Source organism: Achroia grisella, unplaced genomic scaffold, assembly GCF_030625045.1.
Source record: "Achroia grisella isolate CSIRO2021 unplaced genomic scaffold, CSIRO_AGI_Agris_v1 utg402, whole genome shotgun sequence".
Classification (NCBI taxonomy): domain Eukaryota; kingdom Metazoa; phylum Arthropoda; class Insecta; order Lepidoptera; family Pyralidae; genus Achroia; species Achroia grisella.
The window spans coordinates 7,867,554-7,894,369 of NW_026712841.1; the positions used below are offsets into that span (position 1 = coordinate 7,867,554).

Below are 26,816 nucleotides of genomic sequence, written 5' to 3' on the forward strand. Positions count from 1 at the left end.
AACGGATTTTGAAGCGGTTTTTTTATTTGATAGAGTGATTCAAGAGGAAGGTTTATATGTATAATACATGTACAGACTAGCTAGTATATTATAAGAAAACTACCGTATTATTTGTTTAAGGGGTTATGCCTAGTTGAAAGTGTTTAAAACGTGCTTTTTCCGATTTTTTTTGTAAAATGACATTTTGTTGTAAACTAGCTATGTGCTTGTCTTTGCTCAATGAAATTAAGCCTATATATTATTCTGATGTATAAGCTATAAATTTCATCAAAATCCATTCAGTAGTTTTTGCGTGAAAGAGTAACAAACATCTATCCATCCATACTCACAAACTTTGGCGTTTATAATTTTAGTAAGATTACATAAAAATATATACATTATTATAATTATTTTTATTTATTTATTCATTCGAAACAATAGGAATTGTGTAGGATAACATATGTACAAGGTCTAAAACATAATAGTAACTTAAACAATACGAAATTTACTCTTATGTTTTAGGTTACCATCATATTTATGATCATATTATAATAGTATAGTCAAGTACACATAATACAAGTTTTGCTTATCTCGAGATTAGCTGGCTCTGCGAATTGTCCAGGATTATTAATATCATTATTATTTTCTTTTTATTTCTTTTCATTTTTATTTATTCATTCATATATATTTTAATGACTCTTTTTTTTACTAACATTAATTAATATACAACAAGGTAAGTATTAAATTTTTAATACACACAATTACGAATACACTACAGAAACATATAAAAATCGAAGTATGGAATACTTAAAAACGAAAAAATCCTTTTGAATCATATTTGTATTGATATTGAAAGGAAACTGAAGCGTTGTCCGTTGAAAATCTATTTTCTGCGGTGTAGAAAAATGTAATTGTAATGTTGGAAATGCAATTCTTTGTTATGAGATAACAAGCTGATCCAACATGAAACAATGTTAAATAAATATATTGAGTTTCACAATGCTTCCAATGCACCGTGATTTATTTAATGACGCTCAAACATTTGAAATAGTTGCAATCAAGTCTAGCTATAAGGCTCATAATTGAAATCCTCAATCTTATTTCTTTTTTTATCTTTTTTTAACCACCGACGCAAAGAACGCGTATTATAAGTTTGCAATGCATTAGCATATATGTGCCTGTGTATCGTTTTTCATAAACTACTATGGTAGTAAGACAAGCATACGGCCCATCTGATGGTAAACAGTTACCGTGGCCTATGTAAGCCTGAAACAGCAAGAGCGTCACGTGTCCGTTGTCGACCCTTAATAAACCCTTCATGAAAAATCCCAATATTATAATGAGGTAAAGTTTGTATTTTTTGTTTGTTTATTCGGGGTAAACTCCAGTGCTGCTGATCCGATTTTAAAAATTCTTTCACTGTTAGAAAGGTATATTATCCCCGCGTGCTATATAACATCACGCTACAACCAATAAGAGCAGAGCAGCAATGAAATGTATAACAAAAAATATTCATTTTAAGTGCTTCCCTTGCGTACGCTGTTTTACACAGGTTAAAGTTACGCAAAAACTATGTATGACGGAATTCTTCACCTTTAAAAGTTCTAAAACAAAGTCTGCGACAACATATGTCTATAAATATAATTAGTAAATTTCGGAATCTAAATAACGTTTTATTTTTTTAGTCCATATTTCAGTGTTTGAACCACCATGATCACGGGTAAACTGAAGAGCGGGTAGATGGTAAATAAAATCCATTATGGTCAGACATAGTCTACCTTCACACGCATAATGATAACCGCGCTAAAATAAAAATAAATAATAAAAGATTTTATTTACCATGTACCCCCTGTACATGGTAAATAAAATCCTTTATGGTCAGACATAGTCTACCTTCACACGCATAATGATAACCGCGCTAAAATAAAAAATAAATAATAAAAGATTTTATTTACCATGTACCCCCTGTACACGATAAATAAAATCCTTTATGGTCAGACATAGTCTACCTTCACACGCATAATGATAACCGCGCTAAAATAAAAATAAATAATAAAAGATTTTATTTACCATGTACCCCCTATCAATGGTAAATAAAATCCTTTATGGTCAGACATAGTCTACCTTCACACGCATAATGATAACCGCGCTAAAATAAAAAATAAATAATAAAATATTTTATTTACCATGTACCCCCTGTACATGGTAAATAAAATCCTTTATGGTCAGACATAGTCTACCTTCACACGCATAATGATAACCGCGCTAAAATAAAAATAAATAATAAAAGATTTTATTTACCATGTACCCCCTGTACATGGTAAATAAAATCCTTTATGGTCAGACATAGTCTACCTTCACACGCATAATGATAACCGCGCTAAAATAAAAATAAATAATAAAAGATTTTATTTACCATGTACCCCCTGTACATGGTAAATAAAATCCTTTATGGTCAGACATAGTCTACCTTCACACGCATAATGATAACCGCGCTAAAATAAAAATAAATAATAAAAGATTTTATTTACCATGTACCCCCTGTCAATGGTAAATAAAATCTTTATGGTCAGACATATATATGAAAACTAGCCAAGTTAGACCTTATGCTAAAGTATATTATCCTAGTTATAAGAAGAAATGATATTTTATATTGTTATAAATACATTTCAGGACAGACCATTGAACTTGGCACCCATTTAGATCTCACCTCTTTTGTCGAAGAAGTCAACAATCAAGGCATATATCATAATGTTGAACTCGGCTATCATTTCACATTTATGTTTTTGATGGGATATCATTACTTTTTGTTCATAAATTTTTAGTAAGTACTTATTTATAACAAAATTAATATCAAATTCTTTTTTTACACTACTATATTTTTCTGCGTTTACGGGGTCGCTTCTGAGCGCGGCTGCCACTCGCTCGGATACGTTTAGAAAGCAACACCCCCGCTCCGGCGTCACACCGCGCGCCGTATAATGCCTATTATTGAATAAATATTTATAAATAATGATCTTACACTATTGGTGTGCGATAAATATTGAAACAATTATACTAAATCCCAGTTAATAACGTAATAAATACGGAACTCCACTGTACTCTTTTATTATTGTTATAAGTATACTTTAGACAGATTATATAGTAAAATCAATGCAATGTTTGAAGTTCGCTAGTTATCGACCGACACTGATGTGAAGGGGTCAATGTAAATTGGTAATGATCGACGTTTTCATACAATATTACTTTCCGTCCAGTACAAGATGAGATATTTCGCCAGGGATCAATGTCAATTGGTGGCTATCGACGTATTCATAGAATTTTAGTAATCGTCCAGTATAAGTTGAAATATAATCAATTAAAGTGAAAAATTGTAGTAAAATGATAACAATTTACCAGTTTCAGATTTTTTCCTTTATATTCACCTAATTACCTATCTGCATGCCAAATTTGAACTTCCTAGGTCATCTGGAAGTGGGTTATAATTTTGATCTATAGTTGATCAGTGATAAAAATGACGATTTTTGGACATTAATATCTAAATGATATATGTTTATGAAATTTGGAACACATATTTATCTCGCAAGTCTCAATATATGAACCAAATTTGACAGGTTTGTGTGAAAGAGTTTTTGAGTTATGAGGGGGTCAAAAGTGGCTCCAAATGGTTCGTGTAAATATATATATTTATATATGCCGCGTGTCTAGATATTTATATATCTCTCGTTTCAGTGTGCCTTTTTGCATAGGCATCCTCCAGTGACCTCCATTGATTCCTATCCTGTGCAACTCTTCTCCATTTAGACGGCTTATTAATAATTAATATTTATTGTATTAATGTACTCACATCTTTCTCCTTGGCGTAGTAGAGGGTCCGCCCGCGCAACCGGAAGTACCGGCGCTGCCAACGTTGGAAACTGCGCGTCTGCTTCATCAAGTAACCCTCCTTGACCACGGGCTGCAAATAAAAGCATGTTTATGTAAATTTATGGTCTAGCTGTATAGTACACCGTCTTACTTCCGATGGTCACGAGTTTGATTCGTAGTAGGGTAGAAGAAATTGTCTATCAACAAACTTCTTTGGGAAAGCAACCAGCTCTATAAACACAGTAGCAAAGTAAAGCAGACCTTACGACTACTGTACTGTAGGCTTTACTACTGTACAGCACTGTTTTATATCATCTATATAAATAAATCAATATGAAGCGTCTGTTTGTAATTTCAAATTAACAGCTTTTCATTAACTGTATAAAAGCATATACAGTGGTTACATTCAAAAGTTAACTTATAAATTTTTGTTTAGCTAATTTCATTAAATTCAAATTATATATAATTCATGTAGGACATTTTAGCCGCTTATACAGTCCAGTTCGGTATATAGACATTTCAAGAAACTCAATTGAATTACTTTTTTTTTTAAAGCCAGTTTATTTACAATGTATATTTATATAGGTGTCTATGTCTAACATTAAATGAAAATTCAGTGCATGAACAACTATTGCCATGCACACTCGTCATTCAAGTAATCGTTTAGTGAGTAATAGGCTTTGCTCAGTAAATATGATTTAACAGATGTTTTGAATTTATTTAAGGGTAATTCCAACATATCTTTGGTATCTTATTGTAAATTTTTATACCTATTCCCATAAAAGACCTATTAACTTTTTTGATGGAATTTTCATCTTGTATTAATATTATGAATATTGCTTTTTTTTGGAAATAAGTCAAGATTTTTATGAACATATAGGATATTTGAATATATAAATTGAGAAGCAACGGTGAGAATATTTGCCTCTTTGAATTTCTCTCTTAATTACTCTTCATACTTTAACGTTTTTTTATGAATATATTTTTAAAAAAATATTCATAAGAGAGTTATATTGACTAAAAAAAATCAAAACCACGGCAAAAGCTGCTGAACTTAGTTTCGCTGCAAGGCTTTGAATTTGTGCACCCCATTGTGTTTTATTATCTAGTGTGATTCCTAGAAAGACAGTAGATTCTATAAATTCCAGAGATTCGTCGTCTTGATGGGATTTTCACTCGAAGATAGCTAATGTTACAAGGAGTAACTTACTCAACTTTAATTTTAGAAAAAATATTCATTGTATTGAAAAAAATCAAAAAACAATCGATAATATATATAGTATACATGGATACTCGTATATTTAAAAGAAACTGTATAAAACAATCGAAAATATATAGTATCTGAAACTAACAACATTCTTATCAACGTAGTTTCCTATTATCTATCGGTTTTATAAAAACCGCTGAATCGTTTCGTGCGATAGGTATCGAGCACTAGACAAATAGAAGGCGAAGGGAAAATATTGCAAGAAAAATATGGTTAAAAACACAGGATCGGAGGTAACAAGGTTATCGTCGTACGAAAAATATCCCCTATCCACAAAAATTTAGGGTTCCTTCTGCAATAAACTAGATATTGCCCGTGACTTCTCAGATATTTTTGTCTGTCTTATCACGAAAAATTGCATTAGGATCCGTTGAGCCGTTTAGTGCACACACGGCACAGAGACGTGGTCGCTAACTATGGGTCTCATGAACAAGCTCAGCGTCACTCAGAGGGCAATGGAGAGGGCTATACTCGGAGTTTCTCTGCGTAATCGAATCAGAAATGAGGAGATCTGCAGAAGAACGAGAGTTTCCGACATAACCCGAAGAATTGCGACACTGAAGTGTCAATGGGCAGGGTACACCACGGACCGTGGCGGACGACGGACCAGAAGACGCAGCGTGGGTAGGCAAGGGTAGTGCAGCAAGGTGGAATGACGACCTGTTCAATATCGCTGGATGCGAGCAGCGCAGGACCTTATCCCTATCTCCAGTACAGACTCTTATGATATGTTTATATATTGAATTAGGTTGTCTAGTTAGCGCTGTGTGTATTTATTATTTATTTATACATTAACTAGCTACTCGCCCCGGCTTCGCATGGGTGTACATGTATTATATATATAAACCTTCCTCTTGAATTACTGTGTCTATTAAAAAACCGCATCAAAATCCGTTGCATAGTTTTAAAGATTTAAGCGTATATAGTAACACAGACAGGGACAGCGACTTTGTTTTATACTATGTAATGATTTTAAATAAACAATAAATGCGTACCTAATGCTAAATTTTAAAAATAAGTAAAAAATACCTTCGTTAATGTCACTCAAAACCAGATACGGAACCGTGCATATTATAGACGTTACTTTTCATTTTCTACAGTGCTGTTTATGCTCTTTTGTGTGGAGAGAGCCCGAGGCGGCCCTTGTTGCAGTACATTCGTTATGTTGTAAGTGCCGGGGCCGAGCGGCGGGGGGCGGCGACCAGTTGCTTTTTACATTTACCACCATTACCAGCTCATTAAAAAACTATTTTTAATTAAGACACTTGTAAATAAGGCAAAGGAAAGAAAATAACGTGTAATGTAATATTTACAAGGACTGGTTATGTTTGTAATTATTTCAGTATTATACATTTTAAAAATGTAACGAGAAAAAGAAATAAATATATTTATGATTTTATGTTAGATTTATACAGTTTATATATTACAATTTATATATTTTTTAAGGTAAAAGATAGAAAAAAATCTATGCTCGCTGTATTCTCGGCTTTTTTAATCACTACGACAGATTCAATCTTATTCAGTTAATTAACCAGTCGCTTGTGTCAATATTTTGATTCTCATAAATTACTGCTAGTTGGTAGTATGTATTCACATATTACAACTTAAAAATGTAAATGTACAACAATCATTTAAAAGAGCAACATATAAGTTATTTGCTTTTTTTTTCTTGTATCTGTTTGATGAGACAGCTTTTTGAACGAGCGGTAGATAAAAAAAAATAAGTATATATACTGAAAAGTGCTTTAAAATTTCAATACATAATTTTCTATATTCTAATATTCTATTCTATTCTTTAGAAGAGGCTTCACGCAACATTATTTATATACAAATACAATATCAAAAACTGTTCTCTACGCGAGCAATGCCACAGAAAACAGTTAGTCAGAAATAAAATATTATTCTCAACCCGGCCTCTGAAGAATGTCTTTATACAAACAACAGAGAAATTACCTCCAGAAAACCTTTTACACGGAAGCAAGTATAACTAACAGTATTCCGTAAAGGAGCATAATTCACATCCGGCGGCCGTTTTTGGTTAACATTTTCCACCGGAAATTCACCCCTCTAAAAGTTATTTAGTTGCTAAATACGTAAAATTCTCGGATTAAATTTTTATACACGGAAAATGACATTTTGCTCCCTTTCAATTTCCTTGGTCATTCTCAGAATGAGTCTGCGTTCCGAATGAGTGGTAGACTCAAAAATATTTAACTATTCAAAAGTGCTTATATAAAGTTTATGCGAATGAAATGTATTTCTATTTCTCTATATATATATTTGCTGATTCTGTTATATGGATAAAATACATTATCTGTAGACATTATATTAAAAAAAAAGTTTCCCCTCAAGGCAATCTCATATTTAATTACTTAGAAATATATTTTATTCCCCAATGAATGTAATATCAATAAGTATTAAATCGTAAATTAAAAAGAATCTCTAGAGAAGAATGAAAATCTATTCAGTAAAGAAGTCTAAGATATAGTATATAAAAGTACATAAATTAACAGTAAAGTGTCTTATAACTACAGGTATATATAAGAAGAAAGATAATATGTTTGAGAACAGGAGAAAGAAGTCCAAGATGCAGGTATATAGGAGTACATAAATTAACACTAACGTGTCTTATAACTACACGTCTATATATAAGAATAAAGATAATATGTATGAGAACAAGAGAAAGAAGTCGAAGATATATATATAAGTACATTAATTAACAGTAACGTGTCATATAACTGTTATACACGTATATATGATTGTGATGACGTCACAGCGCAGTAATTGATGACCGAGCCTCTCCAAGTCCATTAGGCCGGGGCTCTTAAGAATCTAGTAAGTAGACACCTATATTCGATATTCCGCATCCGAATTTGAAATAGAATTGGAGATCTGTATACATATAACCTTACAATATTGATTGATCATTTCATTAACTGATTAACTATTAAATCATTATCTTAATAATATTATAAACGCGAAAGTTTGTGAGTATGGATGTTTGTTACTCTTTCACGCAAACACTACTTACCGTAATATAGCTTATGCATCAGAATAACACATAGGGTATATTTCGATGGTCTGAAGTTCCATTACTCTCATATTCCAAACGTTTGTATTCATAAGTATCATTGTTTGTATTGGTCTGGGTGTTTCCTATGTACATATTGTCAAATAAATATTTTATATATTTATATCAGTTGTCTAGTAATCAAAACACAAGCTCTGTTTAACTTGGGGCTAGATGGCGCTGTGTAAATTCTCATCCCAAGGGTACATGATTTCATACCATTTATCTGCTACGTATTACAATCGAAACACAGATAACATTATATAGTTACAGATACCCATTCTATATTCTATATCTCTACCTTGTACTATTATACAATTTCTACCTCGGTAGAAACTAGCTTCTGCTGCTGCACTAACTAACAAAACGTGAAATAGATTTCAGCATCAATGCTGCCAATGACAGATTGACTTCCTTGCGCTTACTGCTCGAAACCATCGTGATTAATTTCTGCTGAATTGACTGACCTAATTCCATCTTCATATTATTATCTTCCACTGGTGCCCTGCCGAGCTGCTGCTGTTAGCAAAGACGGGTGCACCATTCCATATTAAAACATAAAAACAAATCACAAAACTGTCGCAACTCCACCTCCTATTCGGAGCAGTTAAAATTAAACTATTTCACCTGAATTTACTGTCGTTTAATAATAGCCCGACAAACTAATATAGATAACTGTGCGCTCTCAAATCACATTTAACTGTGCCAATAAACGTTTTATGGTTATTTTTAGTGGAACATTATAACTGTCGGTAATTTATGGATTTAGTTTTAATTCTCATATCGATTACTGTTAAACGAAATTGTTGACAGTTCATGACTTTTAAACTTAGTAGTGTTGTGGTTTAAGATACTGACTCGCGTTCCTATGTGCGCGGGGTTCATCTCCGCTGTAACTATTCCATAATCTATATATTAATATGTGATGCAAAATTTTTTTACCCAATTTTAAGAAAATTGCGCGGACGAAGGACTATGTAATTTTGCACGCTTATAGTTTACTACCTGCGTCAGCAATTTCACCCGCATGAAATTTATAACCTATTATGTTATTCTGATGTATAAGCTAAATTACTGTAAAGTTTCATCAAAATCCGTTCAGTAGTTTTTGTGTGAAAGAGTAACAAACATCCATCCGTACTCACAAACTTTCGCGTTTATAATATGAATAAGATATAGAGGAGTGCAGAAAGCTAATATTTTTTTTAATATTATGCTATATGCAAAATATTTAAAAAAATATTAGTTTTCTATTCATTAAATTAATAGAGAAAATATAACACATATATATGTTAGTTTCTGAAACTAGAGCATTATAATTGTTCAAACTTATTACTTTACTTAATTATTCTCGAATTTCCACTACTGGGCGAATACTAGTACGAGTAAATAAATGCAAATTCACTAACTAGCCACTAGGTTGGTGGCCAGTTCAATGGCCGACTCTCTATATAACACCCAGTGGACATATTTACTCGTTGGCACGACGCCAGGTTAGAAAAACTTGACATTAATTGATAGTAATGCTTCACTACATCCAATATTGTTAATGCATTATGTGTAGTTTTGTTTGCGTGACAAATGTCAACAAACAACCGTTGGGACAAGTTTTGACAGCATCAAATTGACATTTACAATAAAGTGTATTAGCTCATCCTTCACAGAGTGCTGAATAGGCAATGTTCTTACTGGTGAAGTTATATAGTTATTAGTTTTAGTATACATTTACTTATTGTTCGTACAAGTCCATGTTTTAATATATAAAAAAAAAGTTATTTTTTAATACACATATTTTTTTTTATAGACCACAAATAATGGTATTGTGCCCACACTTGTAATATTTCTGTCAACACATGAGATCTTTCCATTAGTTTACGTTTCCACTAACGTAGATTGAAGTTCAGTGTAAAACCTAGTCTATGTCCCAACTCCGCGTTGAGTACTCGCGTTTCTACTAAGCTTTGTAGCACTCTATCCAATAAACTTACTAATCTATATATATAAAAATGAATTGCTGTTCGTTAGTCTTGCTAAAACTCGAGAACGGCTAAACCGATTTGGCTAATTTTCATCATCATCATCATCGCAGCCCGGAAGACGTCCATTGCTGGACATAGGCCTCCAAAGATCTCCACGACGATCGGTCCTGCGCTGCTCGCATCCAATGCCTTCCAGCGATCTTGACCAGATCGTCGGTCCACCTTGCTGGAGGCCTTCCACGCTGCATCTTCCGGTCCGTGGTCGCCACTCGAGGACTTTACTGCCCCAACGGCCATCTGTCCTACGAGGTATGTGCCCTGCCCATTGGCACTTCAGAGTGGCTAATTTTAGTCTTGACATATTCGTGAAAGTCTAGGGAAGGTTTAAATGGTGATAAAATATGAAGAAATTGCATGGAGAATAGTAAAATAAACAATTTTATTTTCCCATACAAATTGTCAAACATGTTCAGGAATTTATTGCGTAACTAAACTTCAAAATTTTAGGTGGACCGGAGTCCGCGAGGTCAGCTAATGTACAATGAATAGTTCAATTATTTCACTGCTATACTCACTACTTAGATACTATAAGAAATACATAAATTAAGTAGCGACACCTCATCACATCGTATACATATATATATATATATACATATATCGTATACTATATATGTATATATATAATATATAGTGGTGAGGATAACCATCGCGCCACAGTAAGTAGGCAACGCAATGATGACATATATTTTAAAAACGTGTTTCTTTTATTCTCCTACGTGAATGACACGTACGAGAATAAACTTAAAAGTAGTCCTGATATAATATAATAAGAATTAATATTAGATGAATATTAATTCTTATAATCATAATTATATATCAAACTGGATACACTTCCTGAACTGCATATCATTACATAGTATAAAACAAAGTCGCTGTCGCTGTCTGTCCGTCCCTATGTTTGCTTAAATTTTTAAAACTACGAGCGGATTTTGAAGTGTATTTTTTTAATAGATAGAGTGGAAGGTTTATGTGTATAATACATGTACATCCGTGCGAAGCCGGGGTGGTTAGCTAGTATATTATAAACTACATACATAATTATTAAGGTAAGATAAAATAAACAAAATATAATATAGTCTTTACCTACAGTAACCATACATTTTTTATTAAACATTTTTACAGACAATAAGAGGCTATCATTAAAACTCCGCTTGAAAATCAATTGTGAATTTACAAAGTTCAACATTATTTATATTTTCATATACATATACCCATCGAAAATACAAACATTTACTTCCATCAAAGTTAAGAGTGGAATTGCAATTTATTTCGCGTCGAAAGTTGCGAACACTTGTTGGTTCGGGAAGATCATCAAATGATACCCCTATATCCATATTTACATTAGAATCGAGGTAGTAAAATAAATATATGGAGCTGTTTTTCACTTATAAGTCATTAAACGATTTATTTTCAATTACCCCTATATATAGAGACATCATTTTAAACATAGACAAATAAATAAAATTGAAACGTCTAGTCTGTTTGCTGTTTCATAATAACATCTTTTCACTAAATTACTATCACAAAATAATTGAATAAATTTCGTCTGTCTGTCGGACTATTCTTGCGGGGGGAAGGGGATTTTTAATAATGTGTACTAATAACCCCATTGCTAGTAATATACCATGTCTGGTTGACCTCCACGTGGTTGCTCCTGGAAACTATCGTGATAAATTTATGGTGAATTTACCTCGGTGGCCTTACTGACATGACCTCATGCTTTTCCTATCATCTTCCACTGGTGCTCCGCCAGTGTAAATCGATAGCGCAGGCGGGTGCACCATTTCATTATCATCCATAAGACTGTTCTTGCAAATCTCTGAAAGGCCTGGACCGTTTTGAACGGGAATTTCACTCGCAATTAGACTTTAGCAATTTTAATAAAAAACGTTATTTCCAAACGGACGACGTCGCGGTAAACAGCTAATTTCTAATTCAATTCATTATTTTAATAATAAGGCGTCTGAACTCTTATCAGAGGTACCTAACTTTGTATAATCTATCATCTGCGATAGTAGTCGTGGAGATATTATTATTATTACGTGAAAACTAATTTAAGTGGGTGCTATCTGTTAATCTGTATATAATCGATGTCTGTCAGTTGGGCAATGACTTGTTGATGGCGCCACGTGGGCGTCGGTAATGATGCGTGCTGGTGGGATCAAACGAGTCATTTGTCAACAGTCATTGATGGCAATGTGAATTGTCTTTATTAACAGCCTGTCAAATGACTAAATGCAAGAATTCTATTTGTTTTAAATTGTCTTTTTTACGAACTAATATTTATCATAAACCAAAGGAGGTCAACATAGGAGTCCCGTTAAATTTACACCAGGATCACATATCCTGGGAACTGCTTGGAGTTTCTCTCTCTACCACACGATGGACCCGACACCCACACGGTGAATCTATAGAATGCCAAGAACTCTAGCAGTTCAACATCTCGCCTTATTTCCGATGGTAGCGGATTCGATTCCTCATACGGTACAAACTTTTGTATAAGATTACTGGTCTGGGTGTTTTCTATGTATTTACAAAAAAAATTTTTTTTCATTTTTATTAGTTGTCTATTACCCAGTACACAAACTCTGCTAAACTTGGGTCTAGATGGCGCTGTGTGTATTGTCCAGGGTTAATATTAATATTAATTTCGGGAAGTTACGTACCTGTGTTATTTATCCACGTAGGTAAATGTTCGTATATTATACGGTCATGTTTAAATCTCCAGAGCCGAATTCTGGAGCGAAATGCAAACGGTAGTTTCAGTAGTATATTTAACTACATTTACTGGTCCTTAGAGCCGTGTTATTTACAGAAAACTAGATGGAATATATACAAAAGAGTATTTTCTTCTTGTGGTCTCTTATTTTTTATACAAAAATGCTTAATTTGCAGTGCGGGTGCTCATGGGCGGCGGTAATCACTTACCGTCAGGTGAGCCGCATGCTCGTTTGTCCCCTGTGTTATAAAAAATAATAATAATAAAATAAAAATGGATAAGGGGACAGCAGGCATCACATGATGTAAAGTTCGTGATGTTCTTCTAGAAAAAACAAAAGATTAAAGAAACAGTATTAAAAATTAAAGTAATTTTTTTATATTTTTATTTGGGCTATTGTCAGGTGTTGAGACCTGTACTACTGCGACCTACATAGATTTATTGACTATATAAAATATATTAGCATGCATAGTAGTAATTATTTAGAATTTTCTATTTAAAATTAAAGATTATTAAACTTGGTTCGAATATCGAATAATTATAATCAAATTAAAATACTCTTATTTAAATCGGCTGGCAAAAGAATCAACAACAAAGAGTTATTGTAACTCTATTTATTAATATAATAATTATAAATTTACGTTTCCAATTTGTATTACATGAGAAAAGTTACTTTTATATCAATTCCAGGTAAGTAAATTCCAAATGAAAAATGAACTTGGTAAAGTTAAGGAACAGTATACAAAATTAATTAACATTAATAAGAAACTTTTGTAGAAGCCAGCGTTTGAATAAATGATAGCTTGCGGCCAGCACTGCCGACACACCATCGAAAAGGGGATTGTTAGTAATGTGAACTGATAATCATAATAGCAATGTACCATGTCAGGTTGACCTACACTCGTTTCCCCCTGGAAACCATAGTGATAAATTCTTGTTGAATTTATCACGATGGGCTAACTGATCTGACCTTATGTTCATCTTATCCTCCACAGGTACCCAGCAGCGTAAACCGCACCATTCAATTATCATTCATAAAAAAAACTACTTCATGATTGGTTGATGACTGCATGGGTAATTTCAAATTAAGAATTTTTATCCGCAACTTTTTTACGCTAGCATTAGTTATTCCAGAATACTAGAAGTTATCTTACTAATATAATAAATTCGAAAGTTTATGAATATGAATGGTTAGATGGTTGGTTGGATGTTACTCTTTCACGCTAAAATTACGCTATTTTGATAACATTTTACAGTAATATAGCTAATAAATCAGAATAACATATAGGCTAGGCTATAAACATCACGCCAATGAAACCGCGGACACAATATCTAATAATATAAGAGGACAACGACAAGCCTTTGACGGCTATTCAAAATACCTTTTACTTTTTGAGTTTATATGAGGTAGATATTCCAGTATTACATACATACACCAAACTACAATAAATACCACATGACTGAACTTGAACTTCCTATTGTTATCTAAATATATATAACTCAAAGGTGACTGACATAGTGATCTATCAACGCACAGCCAAACCACTGGACGGATCGGGCTAAAATTTGGCATGCAGGTAGATGTTATGACGTAAGCATCCGCTAAAAAAGGATTTTGATTAATTCTGCCTCCGAGGGGATAAAATAGGGGATGACAGTTTGTATAAAACGTTGTCAATTTTAAACTGATCGGGCTGAGATTTTGCATGCATAAAGCTACTATGAGGTAGGCATCCCCTAGGAAAGGATTTTGATAAATTCCACCCCTAAAGGGATAAATTAACGCGAGCGAAGCCGCGAGCAAAAGCTAGTTTTGTATATAAGATCAATATTTTTATATACATTTGTCTATTCCCATCTGTAATATACATCGTGTATTACACGATGTTGACGGTTGAGAACCGTAAACATTGTATTGACTATTAATTGTTAACCCGCAACAATGACCATTTGCGGTTATTTTTTTAAATATAAAATTATTAGCTTTATGTCACATATCTAAACAAAATATATTACGAGTCAGCCGCCACTCTGCCTACGTAAATTACTATTATTTAACAGCTCATAAATACATACATAAAAAAAACAAATTTCTTTCTTTAAGAATAGGTATCTTGTGTCAGAACGCCGAGACAAGGATAAGATATCCCATGATTGATAGCATGGAGTGGATAGGTGCAGGCGAGGGTGAATATATCCCACATGAATGATAGGCGTCGTAGTAATTATGTATAGCTTTGATAAGGCCGCATATCCCGACGTCTCTCAACACAAAACCTGCTACTGTGAATAATTTCTACCATATCTAATTAAACTCGATAAATTTTTTTACATATATCCTATGGATCTAATATTAAATAAAATAAAGTAGATTAAGATTAAGGAAAATCTGATTAGATATATCGATAAATGCTTTATTAATAACTACACCCGGCTTCGCACGGGTGTACATGCGTTATATATATAAACCTTCCTCTTGCATTCTATCTATTTATTTAAAAAAACTGCTTGAAAATATGTTGCGTACTTTTAAAGTTTTAAGCCCCTATGTATAGGGACGGTGTCTGTCCGTGTCCAGCGACTTTAATTTGTACTATGTATTGATACACGTACATATATATAAACATTCCTCTGTTATCCTCTTCCTCCGTGTAGTCTACTTAGATGGACGAAGAGGATAGAAGAGGAAGGTAATAAAATAAATTTACTACAACATACTCCACCATACAATAACGACGCTCACAGCAATCAAATAAATAAATTATAAGTATAGAAATAGTCATTATTCAAATCAATTTTATTATTAGTATTTATTTATTATTATTATTATATTTTTATTACTTATAGTTTTATAATATGTAATGATCATCAATTACAAACACATAGCATACATGATATACAGAAATATAAATTATACAAATTAATATATCGCAAAGATGAAGAGGCAATCAACTCGGCATAAAGCTACAGATAAATCTGCACCGCTGATATTCCGTTGCCTCCTATAATTATAAATAATATATGTAATACATACACACATATAAAATATATATGTGTGTATGTATTACACTTCGAGCTCTTTAATATGTGCAATTACAAATCATGATATAATATATAACTAGATTACACAGGATGTGATTAAAACTACACTTAACTGTAAATCTCGATTTTGACCAAAAAAAAGCTAACCTAACTATTACACAATACAAAATAGTATAATAATTTGAAAAAATGCCCAAGACATTGGAAATATACTGAATTTTCAGAATTATAAAATACTAGCTTTTGCCCGCGGCTTTGCTCGCGTTAATTTATATTTACCCTAAGGGGTTAGGGGTGGAATTTATCAAAATCCTTTCTTAGGGGATGCCTACGTCATAGTAGCTTTATGGATGCAAAGTCTCAGCCCGATCGGTTTAAAATTTACAAACTTTCATACAAACTTTCATCCCCTATTTTATCCCCTTGGGGTAGAATTAATCAAAATCCTTTCTTAGCGGATGCCTACGTCATAACATTTACCTGCATGCCAAATTTCAACCCGATTCGTCCAGTGGTTTGGGCTGTGTGATAGATCACTATGTCAGTCACCTTTGAGTTATATATATTTAGAAATACGATTATATTTACGGCTAAATTTCGATTTAAAGTATTGCTATCGCGCTTGGATGATAATAAAAATGTAAGGTCTCTGAATAGAAATAGAATGAATACTGAAGAATACCTACATCGTAATTTTATTGCGTGGAGACACTCTTCTTATAGCATAAGCAATATTAATATGATGTATATTCATTACTAAATCATTATTAGTAGCCTAAGTTACTCCTTATTACATTAGCTATCTACGAGTGAAAGTCAATTCAAAATCGGTACAGCCATTTTAGAGATAAGCAAGAAAAATTAGATAAATATATTTTTGATGTAAGTACCGCATTCACTTTTGTATGCATTTAGTGAAAAGCCAAACACATTACACAAAACATTTCAAATTACAAACACCCATAAAGTTTATTTATTTGTATAAATTACACCTTAGATTCAAGAACAAATGGTGGTCACATACAAAAAAACCATAGACAAAATAAAAAGTTATGTCCCTCGTAATATTTTTGTCCAGCTATTCTATTGTGGAAGCTTTTCGCCTGAGACAACTTTATTTCTGCTATAGCAGCATTATTTATCTCGGACGTACATCTGCGGGGGCTCCCTTTGTTTTCAAATCTTTTCTTTATCCGGACAATGTCTTTATCTTGACGTTCGTGCGTTATTTACATTTTCTATAATAATAATAACTAAATATATATATATATATATATATATGTATATTTGGCGCGTATTTATTTATACGTATAATTCGTAACGCGATCTTACCACGTTTTATTTTCATTGAGTCTTTTAACACTGTTGAAACGGCAGTGTTTCAAATGTTAATTATATTATGCACGGTTATCATTATGCGTGTGAAGGTAGACTATATGTGACCATAAAGGATTTTATTGTAGACAGTAGTGTATTAATAGTCTAAGAATTTTATTTTTCATCTACCCGCTGCTCTCCAGTTTACCCGTGATCATAGCGGTTGTAACACTGTCGAAATATCGGGAACTCAATAAAAATAAAACGTGCTAAGATCCCGTGACTTTTTACTAATTATACGTATTAAAAACTAGTGATCAAAGGACCATAATTAATTCAACATTCAGTAAGACTATAGACAATAATTATTTATTTTATTTAATCTACTAGCCGTCCCGCGGGATCACTGGCGTGAAATTTATAGCCTATGTGTTTTTCTGATCTATAATCTATATTATGGTAAAGTTTCATTAAAATCCATTCAGTAGTTTTTGCGTGAAAGAGTAACAAACATCCATCGATCTATCCACTCTCACAAACTTCCGTGTTTATAATATTACTAAGATTCACAAGTTGATACGTGTGTTAAATACATAGTACCCATACCCATACATAGTACATTTATTTAATTTGTTTATACTCTATTCTCCCAAATTTAAATTAAAATTTGGGAGAATAGAGTGACCTCTATATAATGTATGATTGTAAATATGTACATTTATTAAAAAAAAAAACCAGCTGAGTTTCTTGTCAGTTCTTCTCATCTAGAAATCATTCTGAACTGACGGTAGATTTGATATATCATAAGAGTCTGTAATAGACCTTCATGAATAAAGATATTTTGAATTTGTATTTGAGTTTTAAGTAAGTACTTAATGTATTTTTATGCATATATTAAAAATACATTATTATTATAGAAAATTAAATATAAATTATTATAGTATTCTAGTATAATATATATAATACTATAGTATAACTATATATATAAACTATAAGTGTGCGATTTCATACTTCTCCGTCCGGGCAATTTTCATAAAAAGGAGTACAAACTTTGTGTTTCCCATGTCAATATATAGAGACTGCCTTCTATACTGAAAACGGTTATTATTTCCAAGATAAAGTACAATATTTATTTCGCGATTATCGGAACGGGACCCAAAATACATTGAAACTAGAGAATATATGGAGCACTTTAGCTAAATGCGCAATACAGATACATTTATATTATATTAATGGCTTTTATTTTCTTGCTGTCTTTGCAAATTGAGATGGTTCTCAGCCATTTAAAAGAGTATGTAGCTATGATATCATATAGCTTTATACGCTAGCTGTAGATTCTTAATATATTATATGTATATATATATGTATTTCTTATCTTTACATAATGTACAATGAAGTTGCTTTCGCTCTCAGTTCGCTTAGCAAAGTACACAACGGATTTTAATGCAGTTTTTAGCAATAGTTAGATTCAAGAAGTTTAATATGTCATTGTATGATACATGTATATCATGCGAAGTCCTAAGAGGCCTTGTGTAATGAATACTAGACAACTGACATAAATATTTATAATTTTTTGAAAATAGTTATTTTAATATTACAAACAGACATAAATATTTTATTTATACGTATATTATATATAAATGAAAATAAAGAACTGTGTGAGGAAAACAACAACGGACCTGGTGACTGAAATATTGTATTTCACTCGTATATGTCAAGGAACTTTCCAAAGAAAACGATGTCTTTGTTACAGTTGTCTGTAACATGAAATACCTAATAAGTGATCCATCTCTATTTTATATCAATTCAAATAAATTATTCAACACCATGGAGTCCAATAAAATATATCCATCAACGCCAATCTTTTACTTTTTTCTACCATTAAGCTTTATTTTTTATTTTTTTAATAACGATTTTAATTTATATAGCAAAACAATTACAGGGAAATTTTACATATATAAATTAACACTACGTTTCATACTATGTTTCTACGTGTTGGCACTATCATAAGAGATTTTTTCTAAAATTGTGATTATATGTGCAAATTTTTTATTACATCAATACCTGCATCTTTGAATAGTTACGTTATTTTTTTAATCTAACAAACAGACACACTGTCTCAGACAAGAAGATATTTTAAAAAAATGATATTTGCTATTTTGATAATAATTTATATTTTACATTTTAAAAAAGTTAATATATGTTTACATATAAAAAGCATTATTTTATTTATAAGTATATATAAATGAAAATAAAAACAAAAACAACAACGGACCTAGAGACGTCTATCGTTCTAGTTTCTAAAATGACTAATTTTCATACAAACTTCTATCTCCTATTTTATTTTACCCCTTGAGGATATCTTTTTATATCAATTCAAATAAATTATTCAACACCATGGAGTCCGTATCGCGTCATTCCATCAATCGACCTCTATGTACAGTCAGCTTCATAAATGTTAATTGCTCTGTGAACTTCCTACAACGTATACTATATTACAGACGCCGGACGTTTTCACAAAGACAATTGCCACCAACGTTTCAACACGTGTTGGCACTATCACTCTAAGACAGGTTACTCAAATGGAATCTGTGCAAATTTTTAGAACTAGTATGTGAATCTGTATTAAGCATCTTTGAATAGTTACAGTTATTTTTTTAATCTACCACGAATACAAGTCTTGCTCATTAGAATTGATGTATAAAGACTTGCGTGTTGCTATTTTGATAATAATTGAAAGTTTACAGTTTAACTAATATCGCTTTACATGTAATGGTTGTGAATCGGAGAAATTTTACAGTTTACCAGGTTGGAGTAACCAGTTTCAAAAGTCAACCGCCAAGCAACTTCTATTCCGGTTATTGGTTGCAGATTAGGCAGTTGAATCTAAATATATATAACTTAAAGGTGACTGACGTAATGATCTCCCATCAACGCACAGCCCAAACCACTGGACGGATCGGACTGGAATTTGGCATGCAGGTAGATGTTATGACGTAGGCATCCGCTAAGAAAGGATTTTGATTAATTCAACCCCAAGGGGATAAAATAGGGGACGAAAGTATGTATGAAACTTTGTCAATTTTAAATCGATTGGGCTGAGACTTTGCATGCATAAAGCTACTATGACGTAGGCATATATAAAGGATTTTGATAAATTCCACCCCTAATAATAAATATAACAACTTAAAAATGGATAAATTAATATAAAGAAGCCGCGGCAAAAGCTGGTTACAAAATAAGAGGCATAACCTCTCATTCTTCTGGAATGGCAACGTCTAATGGACACAGATTGACAGACGCCGGACGTCCTGGCACGGACAATGTGCCACCAACAACCAACACGCGTACTATCACTCTGACAGGTTACTTGATTGCAGGCACTGATAAAAACATAAAGATACCTGACGAACTTCTGGAGCAGTCAGTTACATAGCGTTAATGAATTCTATATTGTCAAGAGTCTTGCTTATTAGATACCATACCGGAAACGGAAAATGTGCTTTAATACGAATAATTTTATGGCAAATAAACGTATTTACCTCTCTCAACTGCTCTTACTCCAGTTGGTACGTGACCACGCTAGTTCATCCAAGTCAAATATATTGATTTAGATAAATACCTTTGTTTTCCATAAAATAATTCGTGGTTTGACAATATTAATAATGTGTACTAAACACGAAAGTTTAAAAATAAGCCTCGTGATTTTTGACGGTCTCTGGTCCAGCAGTTTAACACGCCGCATTACTTCCGATAGTTGCAAATCAGAGAAATTGTACAGTTTACCATCAGATCTGGGAACTGGGGTAACCAGTTTCAACTAAGTCAGCCGCCAAGCACCTTCGTTTCCGGTTGTTGGGTGCAGACTGTTGATAATATTGGGAACCAAAACCCCTCCCCTGGGATCGACTAATAATCCCATTGATAGCAATGCACGATGTCAGGTTAACCTTCACTCAGTTCTCCATGAAAACCATTCGGAAAAAATCCTAGTGAATTTATCACAATGGGTTAACTGACCTGACATCATGTTCATCTTATCATCCCTCAGTGGTACCCCGCCAGGGTATACAGACCAGGCGGATGCCTTTAGCATTAATTAAAATAACTTGGAGAGAGTCCCTGCGTTTCAGATTTGAACTCACGACCTCTTAGATATAATTCAGGGTAGTATATCACTAGGCCACAATGTGTTATATGTATAATGTGTTCTGCGGTTTGTTTGTTGTTGTAAGCCGTCAGCGGGACACTAGTGTTTGTTTACAATGAACTGATTGAAGGAAAATGGAACGCGGACGAACACAAAGACCGACAGACGCCGGACATTGCCGGACATATGTCGATAAACGGCTATATATTAGAAAAACATTATCATGAGAAAAGAAAGAAGAAAAATAAATTTATTGACAACTAATAACATAAATTTATGACATTACTAGCTGTGCCCGCAGTTTCAATCGCATGAAATTTATAACCTATGTGTTTTTATAATGTATAAGCTATATTACTATAAAGTTTCATTTTCATTCATTCGTCGTCATTTCACCCGTTCTGTAGTTTTTGCGTGAAAGTAACAAAAATCCATCCACAGTCACAAACTTTTGCGTCAGACAGTCACAAACAAATTATAGTTGTACATTAATAACTGGAAATATGGCAACATTGAGCATATATTGACACCTTACTGTCAAAGCTATGTTATTCTTTGTAGGCCATAAGAGGCCACACATTATAACATACACGTGTCATTAATTTATACGAAAGAACCGACCCGACTCGTCTTCCCACGGATGCATTACAAATCTTTGAGTTTCTCGATTTGTTCTATACTATAACATGCATGTATTATGTATATAAACCTTCCTCATGAATCACTCTATCTGTTACTGAAAACTGAATTCAAATCCGTTGCGTAAGTAAAAAAAAATAAGTGAGCAGACTGTGGCGGCGACTTAGTTTTATACCACATATGTAAAGATACTTTTCTGCATCAAAATAGAGCCTATTTTTATATAAGTATATTCTTTATTACAATTAAATACATTTTTAGGTATGGTAATTAGAAATAATGTTAACAAAGGAGGACTTATCTCAAAAGAGATATCTTCCAGTCAGCCTAATACAGCATGGCATAGGAAGTGTTGAGTGGGTCAAAACGTGCAAATAATAATTTTATATAAATATTTTTTAAGTTAAATCTGTAGCTATATATCGATGTAAAGTAACATTCAATTTCACGTAGTTCTTGCCCGATGTGTGTAGACACAGACACACAGATAAATTTTCGAAAATCCCTTATGATTTTGATATTTTTACCTCTGTTTGCATAAACACACCCCGAACAATATTTTTTCTATATCCATAACGTACAGACGTCAGTCTCATGCTTTTTTTAGATAAATAAATATGATATATGTAATTAGATTATTTTAAATTTCCCCAATCGGTTGTGTTGACAGAAATTTACAACTAGCTCCATACTACTGCATGTTTTGTTTCCTAAACTTATGTATTGTAGTAGTAAAATAGCGCGGTATCGTCTCCTTTAAATTATAAACAGTACGTTTAACTTTGTCCTGTATTTATGAGCCATATTATACAAAATCTATGATAGTACAGTAACAGTATAAGTAAACAAAGGTAGTATTACCATTTCTACGAATACAACCATAACAAAAAAAAATTAAGCTCCCGCTATAAAACGTATCTTTACTACAGACCTCATAGCTGTTAAATAGGTCAATAGGCTCTTTGTACCATATTAAATCGGCACATATAATTAAGTATAATACCCAAACAAACAATATCGTTAAAAATTGATCTTGGAAAATTGTATCGCTCGCCCGGGCACATGGGTTGCGCCCCGCGTCCCGCGCCCCCCGCTCGTCCGGCACGCCCTACTATGCATGCATGAAAACAATTGGCCAATTATCTAGATAAAAAGACAACGAACTCACCAATCTACCGACGCATTTGCTGGTAGATATCCTCCGCAACAACGGTTTCCTCTCAGTGTCATTGTCACTATCCGTGTCTTCGGGAAACGGTGTTTTTTTCTCTGGCGCGACCTCATCGCCGTCGGCCACTGACATCACTCGGCGGGCACTCGCACGCTATGCACACTTCACACATCAAAAATAACTACATCATACATAATAATCTAAGAATTTACATTGTGTTCGGGGTCGCTACCTCACTGACATTTCGAGGGAGCGCCATGACAATAGTGCGAGCGCTGAAAACAAAACAAGCCTGCTGAATACAGCGCCGCGACATCTGACACGCGTGCGCGGTACTTTCTTCAACTATACGGACTGACTGAAAAAGCATTTCAGTTGTGAATGTAATTAATTTTTTTTACACAAGATGGCGTTATTAATTAAATACATATTAGTGGTTAATGCAAGTTTTTTTTTTATTTCCTATATTCCAATGAAATTTAGACGTAAAAAATAATTTAATTATCTCATATATTAAAATACATTAAAAATGTTATAATTAAATTACTGGTCGAAAATTCCTTGTCTTTTCATTCTAAAATATTATTTACTGTTCTAGAAGTACAATTCAAAATTCTTGATTGTCGCTCGTCATTTCATAAAATCATTTTTCTGAAATTCGTCATGCGAGCGGTTTGATACAGAACTTGATTCTTTTTTAATTTTTTTTAAATTAGTTTATAAGCTAATGTTAAGATTCAACTTTATAAGAATCTTTTGATAATTTTTCGATAAATTATACAAGTAATAGAAGCTAGAAGGTAAATTCTCAAGATGAGGGAAATTATTAATATCCAGGCTGGAGCTTGCGGCAATCAGATTGGTGGAAAAGTAAGTTAATAAGGATATTTATAAATAGCCGATGAGATGTAGATGTTGCAATTCTATAGGATATATCTGTCATACTCGTGAATGTGTGCTGCTTGTGGGTACTGGTCTGTTCGGGTTACGTACACTGATTAGACTATTTGCAAATAATACAATAGCATATGCTAGTGGTCACTTATTCTCCCAAAATTGAATTTATAAATGAATCGGTATTATTATAAACATGTACAACATTTATTTGAAAAGAATACGAGCCGAGTGTCTTGATCTCCAACTCATTTTGAACTGACGATAGATTTGACATATTAAAGAGTTTGTAATAGACCTATTGCTACTATAAAATTCAATTTTATGGAACCATATCTGTATATAGTAGGTATAAAACAAAGTCGCTCCCAAAGCTTACGAACCTTTAAACTACGCAACGGATTTTAAGAGCTTCAGCAGTAATTGACATTTCAAGAGGAAGATTTTTATGTATGTATGGTATTTATATAGCAGGTACGAAGCCGGGACGAATCGGTAGTTGATAGAATCTTAACAAAAGTGGCTTCGATTTGTAGTCTCCATTTGGTAGATCTCCATGTCTCCATGGGGTCATCACGTGAACCAAGATCTTTATTTAGAATTTTGGATTCGTATCTATTTCGTACCTATTTTAGTCGCTAAAATATGTCTAAAACAATGCAAAATAATAAAAGCATAACTTTCCGTTAAGATTTCATGCTCGGCAATTCCCACAGTTAATGACTGACTGATGTTCTGATGTTAACCATGTTGACTTTTTAATTTTATTAACAAATTTCATCTTTGTCTCCAGTTTTGGGAGGTTATATCCGATGAACACGGCATCGACCCAAGCGGTTGCTACCACGGCGACTCCGACCTTCAACTTGAACGTATCAACGTGTACTACAACGAGGCCTCTGGTGGCAAGTATGTGCCGCGGACAGTTCTTGTTGACCTCAAGCCAGCCACCATGGACGCCGTAAGATCTGGACCCTTTGGGTGTCTATACAGGCCCGACAACTTTGTCTATGGCCAGAACAGTGCGGCCAACAACTGGGCTAGAGGCCATTACACTGAAGGCGTTGAGATCCTAGAGTCCGCATTAGACGTTATCCGCCGAGAAGCCGAAGGTTGCGATTGTCTTCAAGGGTTTCAGATGTCCCACTCTCTTGGAGGCGGCACCGGTTCTGGTTTGGGAACACTTCTTATTAACCGAATTAGAGAAGAGTATCCCGACCGAATCATCCTTACATTTTCAGTGTTTCCAAGCCCAAGAGTATCTGATTGCGTCGTGGAACCTTACAACACTACGTTAGCAGTAAACCAGCTGGTAGAAAACTCAGACCATACATTCTGCTTGGACAATGAAGCGTTGTACGACATATGTTTCAGGACATTGAAACTGACGACACCCACTTACGGAGATTTGAATCATTTGGTGTGTGCCACCATGTCCGGCATCACGACGTGTCTTCGATTCCCTGGACAGTTGAATGCCGATTTGAGGAAATTGGCCGTGAACATGGTACCGTTCCCCCGACTCCACTTTTATACGCCTGGTTTTGCGCCTCTGACCTCGAGAGGAGCGCAGCAGTACAGAGCTCTGACAGTACCAGAGTTGACGCTACAGATGTTTGATGCCAAGAACATGATGGTTGCGTGTGATCCACGACACGGGAGATACCTGACCGTTGCCACGATATTCAGAGGTAGAATGTCAATGAAGGAAGTTGATGAACAACTAGTCAATATTCAGAACAAGAACAGCACATACTTTGTGGAGTGGATACCGAATAATGTAAAGATTGCCGTATGTGACATTCCACCACGAGGTTTAAAAATGGCTTCAACATTCATTGGTAATACGACAGCCATTCAGAGCATATTCAAAAGGATGGCTGAACAATTCGTGGCTATGTTCAGGAGGAAAGCTTTCTTACACTGGTATACCGGTGAGGGAATGGATGAGATGGAATTTACAGAAGCGGAGAGTAACATGAACGACCTGGTGTCAGAGTATCAACAGTATCAAGACGCTACAGCAGACGACGAGGGGGAGTTTGATGAGGAAGCAGAAGGCGAAGGTTTGGAGGAGGAATAGGATTATTTTGGCTATTTGTCCACTTGTGTATGTCCTTGTGTTCGTCCTAAATAAAATTATACCTACATACTTATTGTTTTACGGTTAGTTCCCCACTATGTGCCTTAATTCTTAACAAAATTTTGTAGTACCGTTGTGATTTTTAAAGGAATGGTAAACGGAACTCCCGGCTAGGCTAACATTAGATATATGCCAGCGGGGGCACCAATGTATGATGGAATGAGCCTGAAATCTGATACAAACTAATCCTCATTAGTAACAGTCCCGCTACCCCAGTGCTCTCTACTAATATACTGTATTTTGATAGATTTACAACCATACAAAATCGATTTATTCAGTAAAATAGAGAATGTGCGTAGATGTAAAATTATTTTTCTTTCAAGTGGTTCCATTGCAAATTAACAAGCTGTAAAAGGTAGGGAGTATATTTGATTTTGATTAGCGATATCAGAGACACAATTTTTTAAATTATGTATATACTGCCATATGCATTTAGAAAAAAGCTGTTTCTTTCAAATTACAAATCAATTTTATTTATTTGTATAGGTGTTAGTTGTAATAGATCATTCATGTCTATTA

General features: G+C 33.7%; 2 protein-coding genes across 2 annotated transcripts in view; one reads left to right on the forward strand and one right to left on the reverse strand.

Annotated features, from left to right (window-relative positions):
- Positions 1-23,503, reverse strand: part of LOC131844283 (diacylglycerol kinase eta) — a 181,949-nt gene extending 158,446 nt beyond the window's left edge. The window contains exons 1-2 of the mRNA XM_059193119.1: positions 23,258-23,503; positions 3,827-3,937 (exon numbers count right to left, since the gene is read on the reverse strand). Coding sequence (XP_059049102.1) covers positions 3,827-3,937; positions 23,258-23,392 — 246 coding nt within the window. The 5' untranslated portion in view covers positions 23,393-23,503. The remainder of the gene's footprint in view (positions 1-3,826; positions 3,938-23,257) is intronic.
- A 408-nt stretch (positions 23,504-23,911) lies between these two features.
- On the forward strand, positions 23,912-26,306 carry LOC131844284 (tubulin beta-4B chain-like). The gene is made up of 2 exons (XM_059193120.1): positions 23,912-24,130; positions 24,948-26,306. Exons 1-2 carry the CDS (start codon positions 24,074-24,076, stop codon positions 26,235-26,237), a joined length of 1,347 nt encoding a protein of 448 aa, XP_059049103.1. The 5' UTR covers positions 23,912-24,073; the 3' UTR covers positions 26,238-26,306.
- The last annotated feature ends 510 nt before the right edge of the window (positions 26,307-26,816 follow it).